This window comes from Diadema antillarum, unplaced genomic scaffold (assembly GCF_040938485.1).
Source record: "Diadema antillarum isolate AM-2024a unplaced genomic scaffold, OU_Dant_1.0 seq00000821_RagTag, whole genome shotgun sequence".
Lineage (NCBI taxonomy): Eukaryota > Metazoa > Echinodermata > Echinoidea > Diadematoida > Diadematidae > Diadema > Diadema antillarum.
This window is the reverse complement of record NW_027271698.1, coordinates 2,323,322-2,350,768: the sequence shown is the minus strand read 5'-3', so window position 1 is coordinate 2,350,768 and position 27,447 is coordinate 2,323,322. Positions and strand designations below refer to the sequence as shown.

At 38.3% G+C, this 27,447-nt stretch overlaps 1 protein-coding gene across 1 annotated transcript; it reads right to left on the bottom strand.

Annotated features, from left to right (window-relative positions):
* LOC139739930 (protein Skeletor, isoforms B/C-like) lies at positions 1-27,447 on the bottom strand. Its single transcript, XM_071650530.1, has 15 exons — positions 27,346-27,447; positions 16,568-16,729; positions 15,869-15,944; positions 14,996-15,113; positions 12,999-13,170; positions 8,416-8,488; positions 7,305-7,500; positions 6,048-6,287; positions 4,622-4,760; positions 2,916-3,026; positions 2,078-2,254; positions 1,109-1,302; positions 700-727; positions 262-434; positions 1-114 (listed from the first exon to the last, which is right to left on the bottom strand). The coding sequence occupies exons 1-15, from the start codon at positions 27,392-27,394 to the stop codon at positions 1-3; spliced, it is 2,022 nt and encodes a 673-aa protein (XP_071506631.1). The 5' UTR covers positions 27,395-27,447.

The following is a 27,447-nucleotide window of genomic DNA, read 5'->3' as shown; positions in this document are numbered from 1 at the left end:
TCACATGGTGAGTCCAGTGATGATCAAAGTCATTACCATGACGACAAGAGAGAGCGTGCACTTGGTGGCATCCGACACATTGATCTTCCATCCCAGGAAGCGGTGAGTGTAGCACTAGAGAAATAAAAAAAGGATGTAGATTAGGTCAATATCATTACATTATAGGTTTACCGATTCGGGGAAAATTCAGGGATAATTCAAAAGTCACAGTGAAAAGTAAAGATCAAATAATTTTATGCCATGGAGATTGGGGATTCTAACCTGATAGTAAACAGTGTCTGGCGTGCTGTCATCAGGTGTCCACACAAGAGTTCCGGGCGCGTCGTCTCCCTCTGGACACATCAGTTCCAGCGAGTCGACGTACGCACTATACGAGCTTGCATCGTCGGGGTTTCCAGTGCTTGCTGTATCTTCATAGCTGCAGTAGGAACCCTCTGATATACATTGAACATCGAGGAAAGAAAAATTCCATTGATACATCAAATTTATCAGTAAATTGAATATGATCATGAATGATCATAACATTGCTCATATTTGTCACTTGATTAAATCCATTCAGCTTACTAGCAAATGACTAGGTTAGGACAAAGTACTCCCTGTCACTACTATCATTCTCAAATTAAAGGATTATGTTGCACAGTTTGTAGTATTCAGAAATATGTTTATGGGTCTGATATTGATTTAGACAAACATACTCACCTACTGGTCCCGCCAGTATTTCATGATTCTGAAAGAAAAAAAGAATATGAAACATATCTGAACCACTGCCTAGTTTGTAGTAACACCACAAGATGATATATATATATATATATATAAATATATTATGCAAGAAATAAAGCACAATATTTTTGTGCTTTTCTAAAAGTCATACAGCCAAATCGTGGTAACTGATGCTGCACATTATATAATTTACGGTTCAATAAGTGGGAGCAAATAAACACACTGACAGATCCCATTTGATTCACTGTCCTTGTGTATTAATCACATTATCATCACTTGGTATGATTTTTATATACACTGTATATGTATGATTATGATTTTAGACTGAGGTATGCAAAAAAAAGTTAAACAATCTGTATAAGTTTGATTTGAGTTGAGAATGACATACTCCTCTAGCAGCCTCCCCGAGCTGTGCGTAACCCCCTGCAGGATCGGTGGTGATGTAGAAGGGGTGATAGGAGGCCGATTGGTTGGGGTTATTACCCCCGTACACTTCGAAGGTGTACGTCTGGCCCCTCTGCACTGTAATCTCCGGAATGAGGTTCCCGTCAATGTACCAGGCGATACCCCATCCAACAGAACCTGGCAAATAAAATCCAGAAAATATTAAAATGCTTAAATAAGATAATGTTTTTGTTCACTTGCTATTGCAGAAGATGACGACCTGTTATCACTGTATGAACACATAGCATTTCATAGCAATCTATTGTATCATAGATTGTGAGAATGTGAGTAGAAAGGAGATTATTTTCACATTTTTCTCATTGTATCCTTGATGTTCACTTCTAGAGTCATATGCTTGCAAATATATTTCAATCTGTGCCAATCTCTTTCCGTGACTGTGTTAAAGGATCAATATTATATCTTTTCATCAACGTGTCCTTAAACTTTATGCAAAATGAAACCCAAAATATACATACATATATATGTATGTATAATATTATAATATAGGCATAATTATTATATATATATATATATATATATATATATATATATATACATACATGCATATACTTATAGAATCATATATATGATATACAGATTGAGTTAATGCGGAAGTATCAGTAAAATACATTGGTAAAGTCAACCATTCCTGATGTCACAGATGAACAACAATAAAATAGTATACAGAGAATTCCCACATTTTTTTTCTTTTTAGTGCAAACTAAGCACTTCTTCCACTTGTTTCTGACATATATTGAGGGCAATATCATTCCCCGTGCCTTCTGAATGAATCAAACTAAGCGCTCTTTCATTATGAAAAAAAAAAAAATGTAGCAAAATATAATGCTGCAGAAAAAAAAAGACAATTTAAAGTCTTTTTATGTAAGTGTGATTGATTCCTAACAAATCACACCTGTTATTCCTTGGTAGCCTCTCCGGCCCCCTGCCTGTCCGATGTCACATCGGAACGTCGTGTTCTCCATCGCCTTGATCTCAGGAACGACAAAAGGTTCTACGCCGTCGCTGTCTGTGGTCGCCGTAAACGCCGGGCAGGTCAAACCCGTGGCACTGAAATCAATTGGTCTGTTTCCTTTATGGACACACAAAAAAAATATGGATGCAACAACTAAGAAGTTTCATTGACGAACGATACCCAGTATATTTATAAATACATATAGACTGGTATATTTGTATTTTTTTTTCTCCAAGTAACATACGCTAAATTCATTAGTTTTTACAATTTGTGTGTGAAACCAGCAAATCACTTTACTACTGTATTGTACATGATTTACATTTTCGCAAGTTGACCAATATTTATAACATTAACTCATGAACATTTATTATCGCCAACCATGATATAAATCAACACAATGTGTACCATAGCCAAGTCGGAAAAAAATCTCTTTTAATGAAATACAGATCAATATATAAGTACAGTATACACATTAATAGATATTTCTCAATCTAACAGCATAGATGTTGAATGTCCCACTTTGGGAATACATTTTATTATAGGACCTACTGACGAAATATGTGGTGAATATCTGTCATTGATATCTGTTTATCTGCTACACTCACACACCCTCTCAAACATTTGTTCACACATACATGTTAATGTATATATAATATGGTACTGATTAAAGCTTGACAACCATGATAAAGAACATACACACATGTAAGGAAAAGATATTGAAACAATGATTGCAACAATATTTCAGTATCATAAGAGAATATCTAAAGTGCATTTTTACCTTGTTCCCAAACTTCATGGAATGTAGCAAGTCCGACATCATTGACCGGTCCCAAGGCCCAGCTTACATACTGGGGTCCAGTTAGCAAAATGGCTTTATCAAATGAATCAGCTGCAAAAATATAAGTAAATGTACATTAAAATAATAGTACAATAAGTCAATATCACATCGCAATAGAACAATCATTCATTCATGACTATGCATCAATCAAATCATCATTTTACTAAGTTGTGATTTTCAGTGGCAAATAAATTACAAAATCCTCAAGGTTGACGAAACCAGGAGTAATATACACATGGTGAATTTCTATTACATATGCCTTCATTCAACAATAATATCATGATAATCCATTATTTTGATTTAAATGTAATTTGTGCTCTATCATTACCTGTTTCTCAACAAGTCTTTGCTCAGACAACAGTAAAAAGCACTTGGTATTTTTCCTTAACTATAAAAGCACATTAATGTCATACTAGTATGTAGTGCGTCGGTAAAATGAGAGATGAGCATGATTATACACATGCAGGGATAGATGGATGGGCAGATACATAAGTGGATAAATCACTAAACATAAGGACAGAGAAAGAAAATTAAGGAATAATGTGGGAAGATGCATTGTAGATGTTTATTGCCACTGGGTGTACTATCAGATGATCTGCTTCCCAGTTCGTTTTAACACCACTACAGCTAAGCTCATGTAGTCTACTATCAATTTTGTCTAATTCCCAATTGGTCCAATTCTCACTTGATCTAAATCCCCGTTTGGCTAATCATCATTTCGTCTAATGATCAGATGGTCTAATTGCAATTATCTCTCCTTGGACTTTTTCCCATTTTGTCTAATAAACTGTGAGTATTACATGAAATGGGCATAGCCCATCTAAAAGTAGACCAACTGGTAATGAACTTAAGTGGTAACTGGACTTAGAAGTATTAATGGTCATTAGACGACCTGGTTGTAGACGAAACGGGATTAGACCATGTTTGTTGAGACTAAATGGCCATTGGATGAAGTGGGAGTAAACCAAGTGATAAATCACCTATTGTAGACACAATAGACCTATTCGGATTTAAAACACTAACTTATAATGTCTGCTGTAGCTGAGCTGTTCCAAAGTAAGAAACAAAAAAATCATTAAATCGGATTGAACTAAATGAGTTATGCAATGAACGAGGTGCATTGGTAGGTCAGTGCATAAACCTATAATCTACTGCTAGGCATACTCGAAGCCTCCAAGTTATGGTTGAAATGGACATTAAACATAAAAGAATAAACACCCAAACTAAACACGTGTAAATATCATATATATATATATATATATATATATATATATATATATACATATATATGTATATATATATATACACATATATATATATATATACATATATATATAGTATATATATTATATATGCATATATATACATATATCTGTATATATCTATTGTATATATATTGTATATATATATATATACATATATATATACATATATATATGCTTATATACAGGAGTGATATATTTCGTTAATTTTTTTTTTACTGCATATTTTTTTTTAGTTTGACAGATGAAAAAATCCTTTTGTGCATATTATGCATGTTGTTTTTGCACCATGTTTAGTAAATGTTTATTTTTGAGAAATATGGAAACAACCTGAATTGAAAACACACTGAAAGTGACAACACTGAGCGTTATGATGGTACTAACTTGCGTTCAGTGGTCGCCTGTACGTAATGTGTGTGATGGCATCCTCCGTGTGATAACCAGATAGAGTCACGTCATCACTTCCTGTGGTTGGGTTTGTGACGTCATCGGGACAAGCACCACTTCCGGTGTTAGTGACACACTGCAGTGACGTAATTAAAGATACATGTATAACTTTTCAGTCCTGTTTGATAGGTTTTGATACTTGGAATTTAGTCTGCATGCATGGGCTCCATGCCAGGGAATTTCAATTCGATAATCCAGTTCACGCTATAGTGTTAGTGCATGTCTGGAATGTCCCCCGCTCCGCCAAAGACTTTCAAATAACGCAGAAAGGTCTTGTATAAGGAAAAAAATCACGTCATCTTTGAAGTAACAAAATTTAAAAAACCTGAAGAGAACGAAATGTTTGGTATACTAAGAGAAACAAAAAAATCACAAAATACACTTAAAATGACTCCGCCAAAATATATCTAAATCTTAAGGTGATGTGTGGGGGAACCTGAAAAAAAAATCATATGCTTGAAGGGGTTAAGTAGGTCCTCAGAAAAAAATGTCGGCATACATACACACGCAACAGAGAAATGAAAGGGAAAGACAGGAAAAATACAGGAAATAGAAAAACTTTAACTCAAGACAGCTATCAACTCTCCCTGGAAACATTTTCCCCATGATTACTGAAAAATTTTCGTTGTTCACATTTCCGTCGCGTGTTCTTCGCGTTCGTAACTGGTTGTACTTAAGCAATGGTACACACGACATTCGTGCATAACTATACGTCGTGAGAACTTCGCACAAACTGCGTAAAAAATGGTTTTCGGCTTCATTGTCGGAATACATTCGGAGAAAAGATTTTTTTCCAAATGTTGGATTTTACAATTCCTTCCTTCACAAATCGTTCACGTACTCCGTGAAATCAGCCCTTAAACTACCGAGTGCAATACGACCATCATCATTATTCAGCAACCAATCACTAGCAGTCTTTTACCAAGTCCGCGAAAAGCTGCTTATCATTTGACAACTTTCCCGCTTATATTCGCCGATGTATAATCGGGATGTTCTTGATTGCAAATCGTTTGCCAAGGCGCTCGGCAACCTGTCTGCAAATGGTGTGCAAATGGCCGCCAGCTTGTCGGTGTCGGTAACCGATCGGCACTAATCGCGGATCAGAATTTGGAAATATTTCAGCAATATCCAAAGAAACTTCGTTTGCAGTGCACCTACATTACTACAGTATGCACATCATGGTTGCTGGCGCGTGCGTGCAGTATCATTTTTCGTTGCTCATCTTTTTGCACTCGTGTGCACACTGTGGAAAAAAAAAGTTTCATGTCATGTGACGCGTTTTGACCAACCACGATGCATAAAAAGATAGGGCCTATATTTTTTAATCATTACACGCATTAAATATACGTAGTGTTAAGGTTACCTGTCCTCGGGCAGAGAGATAATAGTCTTCGACTCTTGCCATGGAGGTCTCAATGTCCACCCAGGCCACGGCGACGTCCGAGCCGACCATCTGTGTCTCCGAGTCCGAGCCGCTGAGACCAAAGGACATGTAATTACCAAACGGTTCGCGACTCGACAGGCGGAAGGTAACCTCGTCCCCAGTTACAGACCAGCTAACCTGGAATCTGTCGTCCGACAGTTCCATGCAATTGTCATATTCCTACACGAGAAAGAGAAAGGATTTCGAGTCTATTAATAATTGTAAACACGTGTTTGGTAATGCATTGTGTAGGACTGATGTTAGGTTATGACGGATGGACGGTAAACAGTGTGCCGATAAAAGATAATAATTATGCCGTTCAGCCAAAATGGTGTCGCCTTAAGTCACACGGAAATAACATTTGATATACCACTTACTGAACAAGATGTTGAAAGATGGAACTATTTCGCAGAACTCCGTAACTCTATGTTTGTCCTGTAGCTGAGGGTGACTGAGTGGGTGGGATATTACTGGACTACGAGCAAATTTACGGACATACCTCTTTAATTACTTTGGAACAAGAATCAACAAATATCAAGAAAACTCAGTCAACACCACGAGACTGCTACAAAAATATTACTTATAGACTGAAACAACAGAAAACGTCATAACGAAGATGTCGAATGCCTGTTCTTGAGACAATACACAATCTTACAAAGTCTAGCTCTTCTTGCACATCTGAACCAGATATGAACATGTTTGCTGCTAGCCCGATAGTTTGCCGCTTGCTTTGACATAGCCCTACCTCATAAAGGCCCTGATTACCTTTTTGAACAGTGATTTAAAAAAGAAAATCAAGATATGACGTTTAATGTGTGGAGGCCTGTTATACCACAAAACATCTATCATATAAGATTTTTGTGACAAAGCCTGCAATATAGATATCTGTATTTTTCTCAATAAACCATAACTATAGACGGTTTAGTCTGGAAACATTTCTATCATAACTATTGTTCACATTTTGTATATTTAACAATACTTAACATCGACTTTACTGAATCAAATTTCCACATTCGTTGTTTCTATCCCTAACTCACATTCAAGAACTATTTTGAAGCACTAATGCTGGGTTTTTGTTTCATCTGCAAATGGTAAATAATGCCTTTGAGCCCTCTAAAGCTAACAAGAGCTGAACTGCATGGTGTATACGAGGTTTGACAGGTAACGTTCAACTTGAAAAAATGGCAAGACACATACCACGGAATCTTCGGCAACAATAAAGGGGACAATTTCTCCGTCCGACTTCAGACTTGTTGGAAAGTTGAGATGACCGAAATTCTGTCTGGCCAGTACGCACCACAAACCGATATTCCTCGTGTTGAACACGGTGAGGGAGCCGGGCAGCTGAACAGTAATCGTCACACCATTGTATCTCGGCAGCTTAGTTGCTCGGCTGTAATAGCGAGGGAGGAAGAAATTTTTACACAGGGCACAGATCTAGAAGTAAATTAAAGGACAAGTCCGCCACCATACATTGTACATGTGGATTGAGCGAATGCAGCAATATTAGAAGAATACACCAGTAAAAACTTGTGGAAAAATCTCAAAATCCATTCAAAAGTTATGAACGCTTTTATGTATCTGCGCAGTCACTGCTGGATGAGAAGATCACTACAGTGTATGATGTCACATGCATGTACCGATACTAGGAAAATATAGGCCTAAAGAGAATTTCACGGGTTTTTTTTTTTGTTGTTTTTTTTTATAAAGTGCACATTTTCTAGACTTGTCACTGACGTATGTTAAGGGGAAACGGTTATTCCCCCTCCTTCTGAAAGAGGTAAGTCAAGATTTTTTTTATTATGCGAGAAAAGTGAAAATATGCTGATTTTCTTTATATTTTTTATATCGTTGTACACATGTGGTATCTCAAGCTGTAGTAGTCTTCTCATCCAGCATTGACTGAGCAGAAACTTAAAAAAACTCATAACTTTGGAACGGATTGTCCGATTTTACTCAAACTCTCAAAAATGTGTTCAAGCAATATTGCGGCATTCACTCAATTCACATGTCTATGAAGATGGACTTTTTCTTTGATTGATATCAAATATCGTATAATTATTTTTACAGAAGAGTATAAGATTCAAGCATGGTTAAGGACAAAACTAATTCAAAAAAGCCCCTCAAATTTCGAAGACTACAATGACAGCATTTGGACAAAATGTCAACAAACTGGAGTGGATGGTAAACTGAAAGAAAAACGGGCAAAGCTACCAACAGAGGAAAGAGAACAGGTTTAATCCCAAAATAACAGTTCTCTTAATAAGGCACGGTCGTACTGGCAAGAGATCGAGACGTTCATGCTCACCTTTCTCCAAGTTGTGGTACTCGTGTGCCAGATGATGTTGGACTCTCCCTGGTGTCCGTCCAGAAGTACGCGTCTGAGACAAGGAGAGAATGAGATGATATATACGGCTAAATTCTTCTCGTGTGACTCAAAGGACAGATGCTCGTAGGTATTAGATCCAGAAGGTGACAAGCCCCTATGGGGAACACTGCATTTATTTATCTACATTTATTGTAAAGACATTTAAGTGATGATGGAATTACGAATAATGTCCAAGCACTTACAGGGATTGCTGTGGAGTAGGAATAGATTTTCTGAATGTTAGCATATTATCATCTAGGGTGCTGTTCGTTATTCCGAAGGTTCGCTATTCCGAAGGTTCGTTATTCCGAAGGGTCGTTAATCCGAAACACGCAAATTCCCTATACCTACAGGTTCGTTACACCGAAAATGAAAAAGTTCGTTAATCCGAAAATTTGTGGTGTTATTCCGAAGGTTCGTTAGTCCGAAGATTGGTTAATCCGAAAATGAAATTCGGAACAATGAACCTTCGGAATAACGAATCTTAGGAATAAAGAGCCTTCGGAATAACGAGCTGTAACCTATCATCTAAAGGGCTATGTAACCTATCATCTAAAGGGCTATGTATAATTGCAACATCACGACCACGACTCTTTTGTCTTATGTTATGATCACTATGTAACAGTATCACAACGGCGTAGCCAGGATTTCATCTTAGGGGGGCGGTTAGTCTGCGAGGGAGCGAAGCGACCGAGCCCGAGCGAGCGGAGCGAGCGAGGGGGGGGGGGGGGAGGGTGTGGGAGGGGGGTGTCCCCCCTCCCACGGTAAGAACTTTTTGCATTTGGATGTTGTAAATGGTGCAATTTGATGCATGTTTTTGCGCGTTTTATCGACGTGAAACAGTCCCACTTGTTTATGGTAGCAGTTTATTTTGATGTAGATTATCATTGAACAATTTGCCTATAAAATGATATAATTTAGATACACTTCTTGTATTAATTCTTTTCACTGAATATCATGAACGCGACTGAGCCCGGGCGAGCGGAGCGAGCGAGGGGGTAGGGGAGGGTGTGGGAGGGGGGTGTCCCCCCTCCCACAGTAAGAACTTTTTGCATTTTGATGTTGCAAATGGTGCAATTTGATGCATGTTTTTGCGCGTTTTATCGACGTGAAACAGTCCCACTTGTTTATGGTAGCAGTTTATTTTGATGTCGATTATTATTGAACAATTTGCCTATAAAATGGTATAATTTAGATACACTTCTTGTATCAATTCTTTTTACTGAATATTATGAACGCGACTGAACCCGAGCGAGCGGAGCGAGCGTGTGGGTATAGGGGAGGGCGTGGGAGGGGGGTGTCCCCCCTCCCACGGTAAGAACTTTTTGCATTCTGATGTTGCAAATGGTGCAATTTGATGCATGTTTTTGCGCGTTTTATCGACGTGAAACAGTCCCATTTGTTTAAGGTAACAGTATATTTGAGTGTAGATTATTATTGAACAATTTGCCTATATAAAATGATATAATTTAGATACACTTCTTGTATTAATTCTTTTCACTGAATATCATGAACGCGACTGAACCCAAGCGAGTGGAGCGAGCGAGGGGGAGGGGAGGGTGTGGGAGGGGGTGTCCCCCTCCCACGGTATAAGAACTTTTTTGCATTTTGATGTTGCAAATGGTGCAATTTGATGCATGTTTTTGCGCGTTTTATCGACGTGAAACAGTCCCATTTGTTTAAGGTAGCAGTATATTTTAGTGTAGATTATTATTGACCAATTTGCCTATAAAATGGTATAATTCCAATACACTTCTTGTATTAATTCTGTTCACTGAATATCATGAACGCGACTGAGCCCGAGCGAGCGGAGCGAGCGAGGGGGGAGGGGAGGGTGTGGGAGGGGGGTGTCCCCCTCCCACGGTAAGAACTTTTTGCATTTTGATTTTGCAAATGGTGCAATTTGATGCATGTTTTTGCGCGTTTTATTGACGTGAAACAGTCCCATTTGTTTAAGGTAACAGTATATTTGAGTGTAGATTATTATTGAACAATTTGCCTATATAAAATGATATAATTCCAATACACTTCTTGTATTAATTCTGTTCACTGAATATCATGAACGCGACTGAACCCGAGCGAGCGGAGCGAGCGAGGGGGGAGGGGAGGGTGTGGGAGGGGGGTGTCCCCCCTCCCACGGTAAGAACTTTTTGCATTTTGATTTTGCAAATGGTGCAATTTGAAGCATGTTTTTGCGCATTTTATTGACGTGAAACAGTCCCACTTGTTGAAGGTAGCAGTACAAGTATATTTTAGTGTAGATTATTATTGACCAATTTGCCTATAAAATGGTATAATTCCAATACACTTCTTGTATAAATTCTTTTCACTGAATATCATGAACGCGACTGAACCCAAGCGAGTGGAGCGAACGAGGGGGTAGGGGAGGGTGTGGGAGGGGGGTGTCCCCCCTCCCACGGTAAGAACTTTTTGCATTTTGATGTTGCAAATGGTGCAATTTGATGCATGTTTTTGCGTGTTTTAACGAGTTGAAACAGTCCCACTTGTTTAATAAGGTTGCAGTATATTTTAGTGTAGATTATTATTGAACAATTTGCCTATAAAATGGTATAATTTAAATACACTAGTCTTCTTGTATATTCTTACACTGAATATCATGAACGCTGTCTGTTCAGCAATCAAACAGAAAAAGCATGCACACGAGGGTGTAGATAGGGGCATATCCCCTCCCACACGAAGGTGATTTTGCGTTTTCAGACCTGAAATTCAGCGATCTGGTGCAAATTTTTGGTGCAATACTTTTTCATCGAAGTGTTAAAATCACGGAATTTAGCTCTTATTCCGAATGTGCACCATCTGTGCGTATGTATAAAGTCTAGTGAGGTAGAGCTTAGGGGAAGGGGGATTCCCCCTCCCGCTCGCGGAGCTTTTGCGTTTTTAGAATTGAAATAAAGCGATCTGGGTATAGCCACAGTCTACTTCTTTGCATGGCGGGGGGGGGGGGGGGGCGAGCAGGGAGAAGGCGTGGGCGAGTATTATCTCCACCCTTCCCTTCCGATGGAGCTTTTATCTTTTTAAGGTTCAAATTGAGATATCTCGCAAACGCATATTTGATGGAAGCAACATTTGGGAAATCACACACACACACACACACACACACACACAAACTGATGGGGGGGTGGGCTGAGGGAGGAAAGGGTCGATTAAAAGGGAAATTCCCCTTATACATGAGGGAACCTTCAGTTTTCGGAATATAAGTCTTCTGCACCCAGAATTATTCAGAATTTTTTGTAAATCTAAAAAGTGTACTTAGCTAGGGAAAGAGGCACAGAGGGGGAGGGTTTGGGAGGGGGATACCCCCTCCCAAGCACGAGAGATTTTGCATATTTTGAATTGAAATTCAACGATCTGGTGCACACTTTGAGTGAAATATTTAAAAAAAAATATCTTATTTGATGAAAGGTTGCAAAGGAGATCCGCTTCATGCGCATGCATACAGTATACACGCATTTTTTTTTTCCGCCTCCCAAATCCCCGGTCCAAATCTTAGGGGGGGGGGGGGGGGCGACCGCCCCCATCGCCCCCCCCCCCCCTGGCTACGCCAGTGCAGTATCATAGGATGTTTTGATCCGCAGTAGGTTTGAAAACACTTTTACAATGAAGCTATGATTAAATGACCATGACATCTACGCATCAATCAAATCTTATTTACTAGTAGACATGTCTTTGAAGTTTTTTTCAATGGATGCTACAATGAGTTTTAACGGAGAATGAGAAGCGAAAAGCTACCAAATTATCTCCTAGTCGACCGTATGAGCATAATCAGGGGGGCATTTCATGAAACATTTTTGTCCGACAACTTGTCGGACAAATTTGCTCTCAACCAATCAGATGCAAGGATTTCAGTAGCTTTTAACATTTTGTCAGACGAAATATCTGACACAACGCTTCATGAAATGCCCCCCTGAAATCAAACAGACGAGTGAATTTCGCGTCAAATTTCAAATAAAAGATACGATTTTCGTTGTACTGAAGTATTTTCAAGTCCTACTGGTTTATTGTACTGGATTCCCGTATTATATATAAACAAAGCTTGCTTCCAGAAGGCGCTAAATCCATTGACAAATGGTTGATTTAGCGCCTTTTGAAAGCTAGCTCTTCATTAATAAACACACACATTCACACATATAAATATATATTTAATGTAAATGGAAAATTCCCAATAAAATATACTACTTGGAATCATGTTTGGCTTTGATGTACACTAGTATTACATGCAAACCTACATTTGAGAGTGGTTAAGACGATAATCACCACCTCATACAATATCATTTTAGATCTACACATTAATTTTAATTTATCTCTTCAAAAGCATTTTTCTTCATCCTACATGAGGTCAGGGCCCCGTTTTATCAAAAGATAAAATCAATTCTAAATTTCCTTACCGCACAGGCTGCCATAGACTCACAGTTAAAATCAACTATATAATCAATTTTAACTCTTCATAAGATACCAGGACCCAGGTATACCTTATATATCGTTTCGGGAGCCTACGTACGTACCAGGACCGTTCCCGTCATAGTGGAGCCCCTCGAAGCGGATCTGCTTGGAATTAACGATGATGACATCGGAAGCTCTTACACCGTGAACCCGGGGAGAAAAGCCAAGGGGACCAAGCGAGTACTCGCCAGGAGCCGTGAAGCTGTTATCGATGAACACGTCTGCAAAGTTCGCCTTGAATTTGGAAACGATGTAGACGGCTCATTAGACCTTTTCACATAAGCCCGATGTTCCGAAACAGCGTGCTATTTCTGATTCGGAAAATCAACCGTTTTTTATTTGATAATGTGAATTTGAATAAAACGGGCTAATTCGGAAGATCCTATCAAGAGAATTTCTGGAAATTTATAAATAGCGGAATGATTTGGCGCAATAGCTCGTCATTTGATAATGTGAATTCCCTTTTAAAGGGGTATCTCACTGAGCGACGAATGTTTGCGAACTTAGCTCATTTTAGCGAATTTCAGGTTTCGTCAGGGTTCGTAAACAGTTGCAATCTAAATCGTTAACAGCTATGATAAAATTCGCAAACAGTTTTCATTGTCTTGATAGTTTTTCTTGTCGCGAAGAAATTTCGAACATTTACGACAAGGAGAACTGTTAACGAATTTGATTGCAACTGTTATATAACAAACCTTGAAATTCCCTAGAATTCACTACGCTAGCAAACATTCGTAGCTCAGTAAATACCCCCTTTATGAATTTGATTGCAACTGTCAACGAACCCTGGCGAAACCTAAAATAGTAAAATCCCCTAGAATTCGCTGCGTTTGCAAACGTTCGCCCCTCAGTGTGATACATCTGATCAGGTCTAGAGTGACCGGCAATCGGCTGCAGCAGGTCGGCGATTGTGCGATCGATCCTGCGAGCGATCATTTTGACTGCGCGCTATATACCGAAATATTGTAGATCAAAAAATGTTTTGGGTATAGTTCTTTTCTGGCTGATGAGAAAAGGAAATGAATAAGAGCTCTAATTTGAGATTTCGAACAAATCGGGATATTGGAATTTGTACCGGGCTGATGTGTAAAGACCTATAGAGAAAAGTCATGTTGTGAGTTCCCTATCAGAAGAAGGAACATCTCTTCGTTATCTTTTTCTACTGTATGCACGTATCACATTGCAAGTTATGTAAGAAAATTATGTGATTATTGCCTTTCTCTCCTAAGTCATATCAATGACCCTCATAGACTCTGTCAACATAATCTGTAGCTGACTCATGAAAATTAAAATATCGCACACTTTACATAAGGAATGCATTGGAGGATAACCATTTGGTGTCATTCAGCCAACATTTTAAACCATTGATATTAACCAGCGCTTTCAAATTTTCTTTGCTGGAAAGACTATACGCACGTACTTTTTGTTACAGAGAATGAAAAAATACTGTCGAAAAATGCAAAAATATCAAATTTACGTCTGTGAAATTTGACGAAAATCGGGCAATCCGTTCAAGAACTATTAATAAGGTTGTGGTGCCGCCATCGCTCACTGAGAAAACTACATGACAATTTGTGACGTCACAGACAAACAACGATGCAATGGAAATGTAGGCCTACAAACAGTTTCACAAAAAAAAAAAATTAGTTTTCTTTTTTTTTAAGACAAGTACATGTTTCTTCCACGTGTTACTTATATAAGGAGTGTAATATCATCTTCCTTCCTTTCGAAAGAGGTATAGGCCAAGTGTTCTTTCATTATACTAGAACAATTCTCTACAAACCCCTCTCCTTATCTACGCCTTATTGTGACGTCATAAACTGCTGCACTGTGACGTCACGAACTACTGCAGTTTTCCTATTCAGCGATTGTGGTGCTGATGATTTAAAATCCACAACTTTTGAGATCTTTTGAAATTTCCTTAAACTTTACGTATATATTGCACTATAATAACTATTTCTATATTATGCAATTTATGTCAATCCTCATAGTATTCGGGTTTTATTCATCTTTGATTTCTTAGTTCGTTGTGTGGCTTCGGTTTCTGGAGGACTCTTACGTTGGCCATTCTGCACCAGACGGAGATCCACCTGTACTGGGAGATGCTAGCTGGTCCCACACTGGTGTCGAGATGGATAACAAGATCCACATTGTTGTAGCTTCCTAGTTTCTCGTTTCTTTATGCAGCGGGAATCACAATAGAATACGTTGAAATGTTAGTTATGGGAAATGAATGGAGATTGCACGCACGTGTAGACTACATTATACGCGTCCCAGCATTTGTATGTGCATGCAAATATTTTGAGGACCACTTAAGTGAAGTTCTTTTTTTTTTTTGTAAATCCCATTGGATTTTGCAGAAGCAAAACTAGTTGTATGTTGCGTTTGGGAAATTGTTAACAAATTCAGCTCACCTTTAAATATGTTATAAGTCTTCGCATAAAGAATGATTACTACATTGGTTATACCTAAGTATGTGGCGTTTCTTCAGTTGTTTATCCGAATATACAATAAATACACAAAGGTGAGTTATTGACACTGCGTTGGTGGCTTAAAAAATGGGCAATTTTTGCTGACTAACCTGATAATGATGTCCAAATTATTGTAAGCACCACCCCCGCCCCAACACACACACACACACACACACACACACACACACAAAGTATTCACCTTATTGTGCTGTCGCTAACAAGAATGAGATCTATTAATAATGATAGTATCTGAAAGTCAAATGAACTCTATATAGGAAAGGCTCTTAACACTGCTGTCTGGAAGAAAATTGAGTTTGAGAAATCCGGTTTTACACTGATTGTAGAATTAATTTTCATCCGAATTTTTTTAACCGAATAGCTCCAGTTTGACACAATGTCAAAACAATGGTGAGCAATGAAAAGTTTTGTTGTTAATTGGTCCTTGAACTCTCCATACTCACCCCAGTCCCCGTGCCTTTGGAATGATGAAGCCGTTAGCTGATGGATTCCCTTCGGTACCGATGTAGAAGAAGGCGTCTATATGGTGTCAAAAAGGCAAATTTGTTTACCAACTCAAGCCAGAGAGAAACGCAGCTAAACGCTTACTGAGGCGATGTTTTATCTTTCTGTTTTAGAGATAATTTTACTGTCAATCTAACCACATTTGGGCACTTCTTCTCATGTCGGCATAATAGATGCACTCACACGGGAAAATAGTGTTTAAGATCTCCATATCTTACCAGTGTAACCGCGGCTACTTCGCTGTTAAGGGGTTGGTTCACTGCAAACTTAAATAAGTATGTTATATATAATTATCGAATATTTCACCAAACTCAATCAAATTGGTTTTACATCGTCATTGCGTTTTAGAGATATTTTACCCAGTTGGTCGAATTATATCATCATGACACTGTGTAGTTAGACTGTAAAAGAAAGAAAAAACAAACATATTTTGCCGTCACATTATCTTTGGTAGGGAAAACTTTCCGTCTTACGGTTCGGTATTTCTAATTTTACGAGAAGAAGGCAATTTAGTAAACACCTGACGTTCTGTCCTATAAGTATTCCTACTGACGTTTTACCTGAATCATTTTTTTTTCTTGTATCAACAAGAGTAGCATGATCAATTAGTGAACTTCAACTTTGATTTATGGAATTACCCGGACCAAGGCCGTCGTAGCTGAAACCGACTATCTGGAGCGTGTCGTCATCGACGGCGTAGACCGATCCTTCTACGTTGTGGTGTTCTTCCTGCCGATCGCCACGTCGGGTAAAGCTCCCGATCAGCTTTCCATAATACTCATCTGCACTAACAGCTCCTCCTAGAGGGATTATAGAACAAAAAAAAAAAATGCAGAGCAAAGTAAAAGCCAAATTGGATTTTTTTAAAGTGTTACCACTGAGATTTGTCTAATTTGTTTTATCTTAGAGAGATCGGTACCATAATTATTTTCCTTAACATGAGACCATTTCAAATTTCACATGCTTACACGATATTAAAAGTGGGTATCTCATTGGTCTAGAGACTATACAGTTGGCGATCTCGTGGCAAATCGAGTCTCCGTATGGTCGCGGAGACGTCTCCACGACGTCTTCTGGAATCTATAGCACACTGGGAGTCGCGGGAAAATCAAACATGTTTGATTTTTTTCCCCGCACTCTTTGCAGTCTCCACAGCTGGTCGCAGACACGTCTCCTTGACGTCCTGTCCACGTCTTCTTAGTCGCCGCCGAGTCGCAGAGACTAATTTTATTTGCGAGGGGTCTCCGTGACTTTGCGGAGACCCATTGGCAGCTTAAGTGAGGACATTGCGGAGACGTCGCGGAGACGTCTCTATCGTCCGACACCGGACGAATTGATTTCATGGAAACGTCTCTGAAATGGCCGTGGAGTTGCCTTCTTGGTGAGAGCACAATAGGAGTGCTATCAAGCCATTTGTTGTCTTTCGAGTTGTACGTTTCGCGGAGACTGATTAGTCGCAGGCAATGTCTCCTTCAGTAAGACAGACCCTTTAAAAAATGTGTTCACTTTGAGTTCGCTTGATTTATATCTACTGTATTTTGTAAATGTGATCTTTAAACATGAATGTAGTAGGCCTATCACTCCTCGAGACATGTTTCTCTCTAAAAGGAAAGTTTACTATATAGTGTATGCATTATTTTGTGTACATGAGTTAGCTGTTGGTATATCGGGCAAGATATCTGATTGTAAGGAATAACTTACTGTTATGAAGGTCTGCATACCTACAGACCTAAGGTTTGAAAAACTACATGGTGTACGTCAATTAGCCGGTCTATAGTGGGTGAGTGTATGTGTGTGTATGTATGCATGTGTGTGTGTGTGTGTGTGTCAGTGCGTGTGTGTCACAGTGTGTGTATGTGTGTATACATGTGTCTTGTAATCAAAGCAATCAAAGGCAAACTAGTTTCAAAAACCATATCACCTGAACGACAATTGTCCTGTCTAGTGGACATGCAACCACTCCAGAAATCCTGTACCACGCCTTTTGTTGTTGGTGGTTTTTTTTTAGAGTCAGTCCAGAGATAGATGAAACCCTGTGACCATAAAGAGTCATATGATTAATAGAAAAAAATGTCTGTTTTGTAATGCGTACGTTGAAACTACAATATATTTTTTGAGTGAGTGTCAATGTTGATTATAGATTGTCCGTTGAAGTTAGAGAATGAATAAATGTTAATGCAGGGTTGGAAATAACATTCAGGACGGAAAATAAATTATTTATTTTTGGGGTATTAACAATTCGGCATTGAATTGTATTACTGTGCTTGTGAGATATGAAATGTATGCTTGCAACATAAAAGGAATAATTCCTCGTTTTAGTTTATGTTAAGATAGCATAAGGGAATATTATGAGAAGGAAAAATTTATTGTAAGAAGTAATCATAAGCTGCTAGTGTTTCAGAAAAAATGGAGTCTGTTTAGACACCTGTTCTCTTGATATATTATGATATGATGGTCTGAGTCACGATATTTCATTGCCTGTTTTTCAAAGTGCTTTGTTTGAAATATTATGATGTATTATGTGTTTAGATAAATATATTTTTGATGTAGTATAATAAATATCCCAGTGGGGGAAATGAAAGAAAAATAAAAGTCATAACCACCCTTCCCCCTTCTCCCTACCCCCCCCCCCCCGGAGTTTATTGAGACGATTCACGTGTAATATCAATGATAACTGTAATCAGTGTCCTTACGTGACTTTCTGAGCTCTTCACTCTCTGTATGTGTGTCAGTGTGTCAGTGTGTGTGTGTGTGACAGAGAGAGAATAACCATCCTTAATTAATACGAGAGTCCTTGACCACAGATCCAAAATCAGTGGACTGCTGTCAAAGAATCCATGAAAGACTTGTATCCAGAAGGCATCTCATTATCTCCAAATCGTCACGAACAAAAACGTCGCTTCTACATGGCAGTAATTCACGGCACCTCGCATTCAGCAAACGGGCGTTCTAAGGATCTTAGTGGGTCAAGGTAAAACGGCCGGACAAACACACATCACGGTCGTGTCCAAAACGTTTTTTTTTTTTTTTGAAAAGTAAATAAATTATTGTGCCTCAATAATTACGTTTAGTCCAGTCTAATGCTTTTGGCTTCAATAATCACCAACAGCAGCATCAATTAGACTAATTATTTCTGACATCCAGTGAAGGAAAGATAGAGAAAGGGAAACAAGGAAAATTTACTGTTTGCCAAGATGGAGAAGATTCTGTGGCGCTGTTTTGGACGCAGAGTTTTTATATAAATCACTCGTAAATTTGAATACTAAGCTGACTACATTAATTTTGGTATCACACGCACAAATAATGTATTAAACAGTGATCATGATAAATTGTGCACCTATATTCAGAATGCACAAGCATAATACAATTATACAAGGTTTGAACACATACATGTATACACACATACACACAATTTCATAATAATGTGCGGGTATGTGGGACTGAGCGAGTGTATTATTATGTAAGCAAATATAATAATGCAAGTATACCTCGTCATTATTATATACATTTTGTAGTTTAACATGATAATATCATAGAACTGTAGATAACAGAGTATAGATTCTATACACACACGCAACTATACTGTTCTATATCTGTATATATCTTGCTGCACATTTAGCAGTCAATGAATTTGTATATACTATCTGACCTCTAGCCTCCCCGTCCTGTCATTCCCACCTGCATGGGATAATAATGCTACCATTATACCGAACATTATGTGGGGAATTCAACCTTTTCAGTGGCATATACCACACATTGTATATCTGTCTGAACCTACAGATCTGTATGGGGGAAAAAACGACAACAGCTTGCCGATTATTCTTGCCAGCACTCTTAAATATTAATGAACTGTTGCTCTGTTTCCACGGGTAACGACTATACGTCACGTCTGCCTACAAAGATTTCCGGGTTGGCTGCACTTTGCGGCTTCATCAGTCAGCCGAATTTTGCCTTATCATGCAGTATGTATTGGTAAACATATCAAAGACACTCGATGAGCCGGGAGTTGCTTTATTCACTATGAGTTTGCGCATTTTATACTGTTAAAAGCTATTGTTTTCAGTATAATACCATAAGATTTAATTGAAACTATTGGGGCATTTGAATTGATTATTGTAAAACTGCTCTATTTCTGTCCGAATAAATAAATTGATTTTCATGAATATTTGCTGGAGAACTATTTTCTAAAGTCTGATAACCATAAAGAAATTTCTTTGATTAACAAGGGGAGAAATGACTGGCAGAGTTGAGTACTAGTAAACTATTCATGCACACTACAAATCGTTCATTTTTAAGCGCAGAAAACACATACGCAAACTATATTAACTATATACATAAAGGTGGTTGATCCTTGATAATAATTCAGGTTACCACATGCTCATAGTCAATTTTCCATTGTATAAAAAATGTCGAAATATGTATCAATAAGTGGAAAATAGCTGACCCCAGCCCTATCCCTACAATATCCCTACTTATTTCTCATGACTAATAATTACAATTCCACATACTCCACTTACTATTACTGTATTATTATTATTATTATTATTATTATTACTATTATTACCATTATTACTATTTTTATATTCCACTTACTCTTCCACAGTTGATAAGGTACATGTATATATAGAAATTATATGTATTGCACATGTACATATACATTGCTGTAGCTTTGTAGAGTAAAGGCCACCGCACACTACACGATCAGACTGGTCTTAAAGTCTTAAGCCAAGCTGGGTCTTAAGACCAGTCGTACGACCAGACACCGCACACTATACGACCCGACTGTAAAGCGCGCGCAGTGCGCACTGCTTGTGCTTGCATTTTGCTGCATTGTGAATGGCTGAAAGCTCACGACTGGTCGTAGAAATTCAACATGTCAAATCTCTACGACTGGCGCTAAGACCCAGTCGTACGACTAGAAAATGGCAAGACTGTGACGTCACACTTCTAGTCTTAAGGTCTTAAGACCGGTGAATCGGGGCAAAATCGTGTAGTGTGCGGCGGGCTTAAGGCTATGCACCATTAAAGAAAACGACTCACTTTTCGTATAGCTAACACTAATTTGTATGAATTTTCTCTCTATAATGTGTCTTTCTTCAATCAGGTATTGGTACATCTCTCTTCCCCAATCTCCTAAAATCGGTATTTTTACACATCAAAACATACTTCCACAATATGCTTTATATGCCTATCAGTGACTATCACACATACACTGTACATACCATTGAGAGGTTGTTAAAAGAAATACAACTGTACTGAAGTGGAATCGAAACCTTTTCAACTTTTGTTTTTCTCCAGTACTTTCAGAGAGAATGAAAAAAAAACAAAAAAAAAACAAAAAAAAAAAAACAAGTAGACTGGCCTCTTATTCATGGTTGATAACGCCGCCACAAGATCGCTGGTGTTCTGGACAAGTGATCTGTACATAACACTGATATATCCTGCATTGTGATGCGCCATATAATACTGCACTGAAATGTGTTCCATTATTCTACGACAGAAACTGTCCTCATCTTCCTTGAATCACAAGACCAGGAGATCGGTGTTACTGTATTTTATCATCTACCAGGAGAAATCAATCATTAGTTGAAACCATGAAATTCAATGATCCTATTGATGTTATTGCCTTGTAGGCCTAAACGACAACCGCCAAAATTGCTACCTATATCGACTGGTTTGGATATTTGCGAGTCAATCTCCTTAATTTGAGAGTTAATTTCATCAATACTGTATGGATTCTTGAGGAAGAGAAAGCAGAAAAATAAAATCATTTCCTGTCAACGTTCACAATCATCCAACAAAAATTCATAGGCCCACTATACCACAATATAATAATATTTAGTTTCACTTCCAGAATAATGCTTGCTTTAGATATGAATGACTAGTACACTGGTTTTTAATCTCAGTCTGGAAGTTTACTTCCTTTTCCGTGACAATTGTCTTAAAAAGTTACCAGCAACTACTAGGTGTTTCAAAAAACATTTCCCACTTTTGATCATTAATAATTCTGAAACTGTTCATCCGATAAAACTGTCATTGATATGAGTAATAGCTGAATAGTGTACAATTTTGTTGAAGGTAATTTGAATGTGAAAGCATAAATCAGTTTCATTAAATCTAAGATTGATTTTGAAGTAAGGTTTCAGATTTTGGTCAAATTTTAACCCTCTGTACAAAAATGATCTTTACACAGAAACCAATGATGTGTATGTGAGTGTGTGCTGACAATGGCCCTGAACAATGGACATGCCTGAACCACCTGTTGACTGGGCATCAGTCTTGCACTCCCTGGCACATGAATGCTTAATCAATAATTCATGTTGATTGCCCTGGGCACTGCTAGTCTGAATTCATGCACGGTAAAGGGTAAAATGCATGCACATGGAAAAAGTAAGCACATGTTTCCATGTGCTTGCAAACACCACATTTCATTCCAGCTGGCAATCATTGTCAAATTTTGCTTCACACATCACTAAATTTGGGATATAATTAAGCATAAATGATCTGAAAAGTTCCTCATTTTTATACAACTGTCTATGTATACTAATTAAATAGTCTGACAAATTTTCGCTTTTTCGATAAAAAGAGATCATTGTTGGTAAAGAGTTCAGCAGCATTTATCATTGGGGCGATTTGTTTCACAGTAGATTTGTTTAAGGCTCCATATACACAAGAGTGTATACTCTAATTGATTTTCTTTGCTTCCTGTCACCATGTTTATGATAGGACAGAAGATATTCATTGTAATTTTGTTTTTCAGAAGTAGGGAGAGGACTGTCGCGACTCAAAGACAGTATCGGCAGGTGTTTGACTTTACACAGATACTGCCAGAGCCTGAATAAAGACTAGTTGTGACAGTGGAATTTCTCATGAATAAATAATGAAGCATTCAAACCCTGGCCATTGTTCAGGACCATTGTCAGGGTGTTAACCACACACTCCCATACACACCCATTGACCCCTGTGCAAAGTGAAATTTTGTACAGAGGGTTGAAAATAGAGCAAAATCTGGAACCTAACTGTGAAATTAATCATGGATTTCATGAAACTGATTTATGCTTTCATATTTAAACCACCTTCAACCAAATTGTACAGTATTCAGCTATCACTCATATTAATGACAGTGTTATCTGATATATAGTTTATGAATTATTAAGAATCAAAAGTGGGAAATGTTTTTTGAAACACCTAGTACATCGATATGAAAGTTTAAAACGCGGAAGCTTTACAGCGTGAACGACTTTCAGGAAGTTAACCTGCTTGCGGCACACATATTTGGCTTGCTATTTCTTCCTTTTCCAATTCAAGAATACGCGGGACAGTGCATACACCGGGATATTAGTGTCTGTCGCATGAATACAAACTATAAAAAAGATGTCTCTGTTCTCTACAGTGCCAGGTACGGAGCTCTACCGTATTGTAATCATATATTTGTAAAGACACCATTTTTTTTTTTTTTTTTTTTTGTGCGTATTCGCCAGGGCGTATTCGGCAAGCGTATTGGCGTAAATACTTAAGAATTCTTTCTGAAGAACACATTCTTCTCTTTTGATGTGCAACGAATAAGAGTCCATTTTCATTTTCTGTACAGTTTTTTTTTCTTTTTTCAGCAGGTCTATCAGCACTCCGATCTATTCAACTTGAACAGAATATCATCTTCAGACTTCAATGAACACGCTGTTTAAACAGCGAAGAAAAGAAAGAGAGAAAGAATATATTTCATTGTTTTGTCTCTCTGTTTCTCTTCCCCATCCGGGTCCCAAGTTCAACGTATTATCATTCCTGGAGCAATAGAGAATGATGGATTGGAAAAAAAGATCAATGCAAGTTCATCATCGTTAGACCATGACTTATTTAGTCATTAAACACATTACTTCTTCTTCATGATTGCTGTGGGCTGTGGCAGCAGACTCTTTATTCCAAACATCTGAATTGTCTTATTGATAAACAAAAAAAGTCATAAATGACCTAAGCAAAATGAGAAGCGTTAATTAGTATCATTAGATGAAGATCAAAATAATTGTTTGACAGCAGGGTCAGTGTCATACAATTAGGACTGCATGCGGGACGAATCTGGGCCCCATTGCAAGAAAGTTGCAATCAATTGCAAATAATTGCTAATTTTGAAACAACCATTCTGATTGGCTCAGGGTCTGCCCTATTAAGAAGACATGCATGCAACAATGATTTTGATTGGCCAGTGACAATCAGTTGCAAGTTGCGTTTAAACGCAAAGTTTCTAGCAACGGGGCCCAGGGCCCTGTTTCATAAAGCTGTTCGTAAAGTTACGAACAACTTACGAGCGACTGGTGATCAGTTCTGATGTGCTATACTTATCAGAATTTCCATAATTCAGCACAAGAACTGATCACCAGTCGCTCGTAAGTTGTTCGTAACTTTACGAGCAGCTTTATGAAACACCCCCCTGGACTCATCACAATCACCGGCGCAGAAGTGCGCATGTAGTTGTCAAACCGACAGACTGCTTTTTCTTGAATGTGAACAGTCAACGTCCTACAAACCAGTTAGCAGTTCCGCTTAGCGCATAAGCAGAAAAAATGTTATTCGTACATGGTTTTTAGATTTACTGTGATAAGCATCTGTGATGAAATGATTATTCATGGAATTCTTATGCTGCTTGCCAGCACATCCACCTGGCAGAAAAAGTTGTATTTGGCAATATCAATGGAAATAGATTGTTAATACATTCAATGCAAAATAATAAAATGGATGCTCTCCCAAACGTTAGTTGACGGATCATTCTGGTCATCTGTCTACGCAACTTCATTCTTTGTTTGAGCAGGATTGATGAATTATATGCATCATGTCGCTCTGAAAACGAGTGAAGTACCCCTAACCGACTGATAGAAAAAAAAAAACCCGGAAAGGTCAATCGTAAATATAAGTGTACCAATGTAATGAGCTAACTCCGACCTGGCTTACAGTCTCGGAGGATGCTTTACCAGAAAACTCGCCGTGTTGTTTTTTTTTCCCAAGTTCATGAGTCATTCCTCGAAACATGTCTGTAGTGGAAGTACATTGTATAACACTTGTGATTTCAGGCTTTCCTTCAGGTAACCTCATTCAATTTCGTCAATCAGTGTGGTCTTTAATTTTGGATTTAAATGCTATCATGAAAATCGGTGCGATATTGGATGAAACGTTCTCACGCCACTCAAATCTTCCTTGTCTTCTTGTTAACTCCTCGTGCGTGTAAATCAGGGAGGTGAGACAGGGAGGTCTCACCCCCTGTGTAAATATATGACGTCTTTATATATTTTGAGACGACAGAGGGACGGCACGGTATTTGATTTCCTGATTCAAAGTCTTAGAATTCCCTTCCCAATGTTGTCTCGCTGTTGATTCTGTATGTCTCCTTTCGTTTTGAAATCATACCGTATGATCTCTTTGGGTTATATACCCAAACACAGCAGTATTGCTGGAGAAGGTAAAACGGTGTCTCGGTTCTTATTGAAACACACAGACCTTTGACCAATCAGAAAGAGGAATATCAATTATAGGAGGACTAGCAATGGTCTTTAATTACTACAAACTCTGTGCAATAACCAAAAATTGAACAACAAGTTATGATTCACAGCTAGGCTTAACGGAAATGAAAACGTTGTGCATGTAATGTGCGAACATGCATTTTTTTTCTACCCGTACATTTAACAAATTGAAGTCCTAAAATCTGCACACTGCGATCATCATAATAAATGTGCATATTCATAAGAAATGCTGATACCATGGAACTACTTTTGTCTCACTTCCCTGTTAAAATGCAGCCTAGAGTACAACAGCCGTATATGGAAAAGTTAAGCAAACACAAACACACAATACAACCTTGGATATTGATTATTAAAGAGGAAGTGATAAAAAAAAAATATTACTCAACCAGAAGCGGTTAGCTGCCATTGATCGCTTTCATTAGTTGGAAGGTATGATTTAGCATAAAAGAATGCCCATCCCTGGTGCTCAGAAATGTTTTGATTGCTAGTCACTTTACCACTGATATTTTAGCTTATCCTCTGAATGGATTCCTGGATCATTCTTTGAATCAATGTGTTTGCTGCTTTTGTGTCACGTTCAACTTCACAACACAATCCCTTCAAAGAGTACTCTCGTCAAAACAGATGCAATACCTAGCAAAGACCGGAAACTTTCATCCAGCGAATGATAAAATGATCGGAATTCTCTGCCAGAGAACGTTTCCAAATGCATTTCAGTGATTACTTATCAGACCAGGCTCGACCGAGATGGGCAAGCCAACGTTTCAGTTCCCCATATACAATGTGTAGAGGGGAATATACAATGTAGATGAATCTGACTTCAGGAGCGCTGTAACTTTGTGAGGCCATAACCGGGTTGGGGGGGGGGGGGGGGTCCAAAAGTATATTAAACACTTTTCAATGGGTTACGCAATTAGCCGGGTGCGTTGCTATGTCAGTGCATTAATTATCTTTTGTTAGGAATACTTGAAGCCCCTTGAATTGGTCTATTCGGAGATCACAGACGAGAGCCAAGTAAACGGCTAGATTAAACATTATACTCAGCAAGAAAAGGAAAGGGAAAGAAAGGATGAGAGAAGAAAGAATGATATTAGACCAGATGAGGAAGAACTGGAAGCTCGATTTGACAGCTGCAAGAATCTATAAGGTTGAAGGAAGCAGCTAGACTATCGACAAGAAGAAGACAACAGTATTCTTCCAGAATCTCGGATAAAGGTCAAGGTAAAATACTAGTATAGCTCTGTGGCGCCATACCTACACCACTAGGCAGAAAGCGCTGTAACACAACATACGTCATGTAGACACAAACATCACATTAATGAAAAATCGAAATACGTGTAGAGTTGACAAAAGAAGACAAACAAACGAGGAATATACTGAAATATATGATTTTTAAGGAGACTCTTGAATTACTGTTGAGCATATTTGCACGAAGAAGGATTGGGAACATAATACAGAAAATCACCATTAGATCTGTGCTTCGAGAGACTTCAGAAGATGGTTGTGATGAGGAGCGAGCGAGTATTAAGCGATGATTTTGACAGAGAAATGACGCGCGATACTTAGCTTGGCGTCTGATCATAATATTATGTGCATTGATATATCGTCTGCATTTTAATCATTCATTGAGTACGTCGATATTAGCAATGTGTTATTCATGCGTGTGTATAATCGTTTGTTGTAAAGCGCAGTATCTCTTGTATATGAAGCTGGTTGATTGTAGTACCGTCGTGTTCGCCTGATTTTAGCTGATATTCTAAACGCAGGGAAGGATCCAATGCCGACCTAGGGCAGAATAGATCCAAAATGACTAGCGAACCAAACGTATGTTGGATTATACGTAAACACATTATAGTATATAGTGTAAACGGGCGAGCACAAACAGTGGTATAGTAGTTATTACTTACCATATAAATTCAGTATGAGAACAGTGAGAAGTAAACACCAAGTCGACATTCTGTGATGATTAAAAGATACCGGTTCACGAATCTTTCGAAATGGAAAGCCAC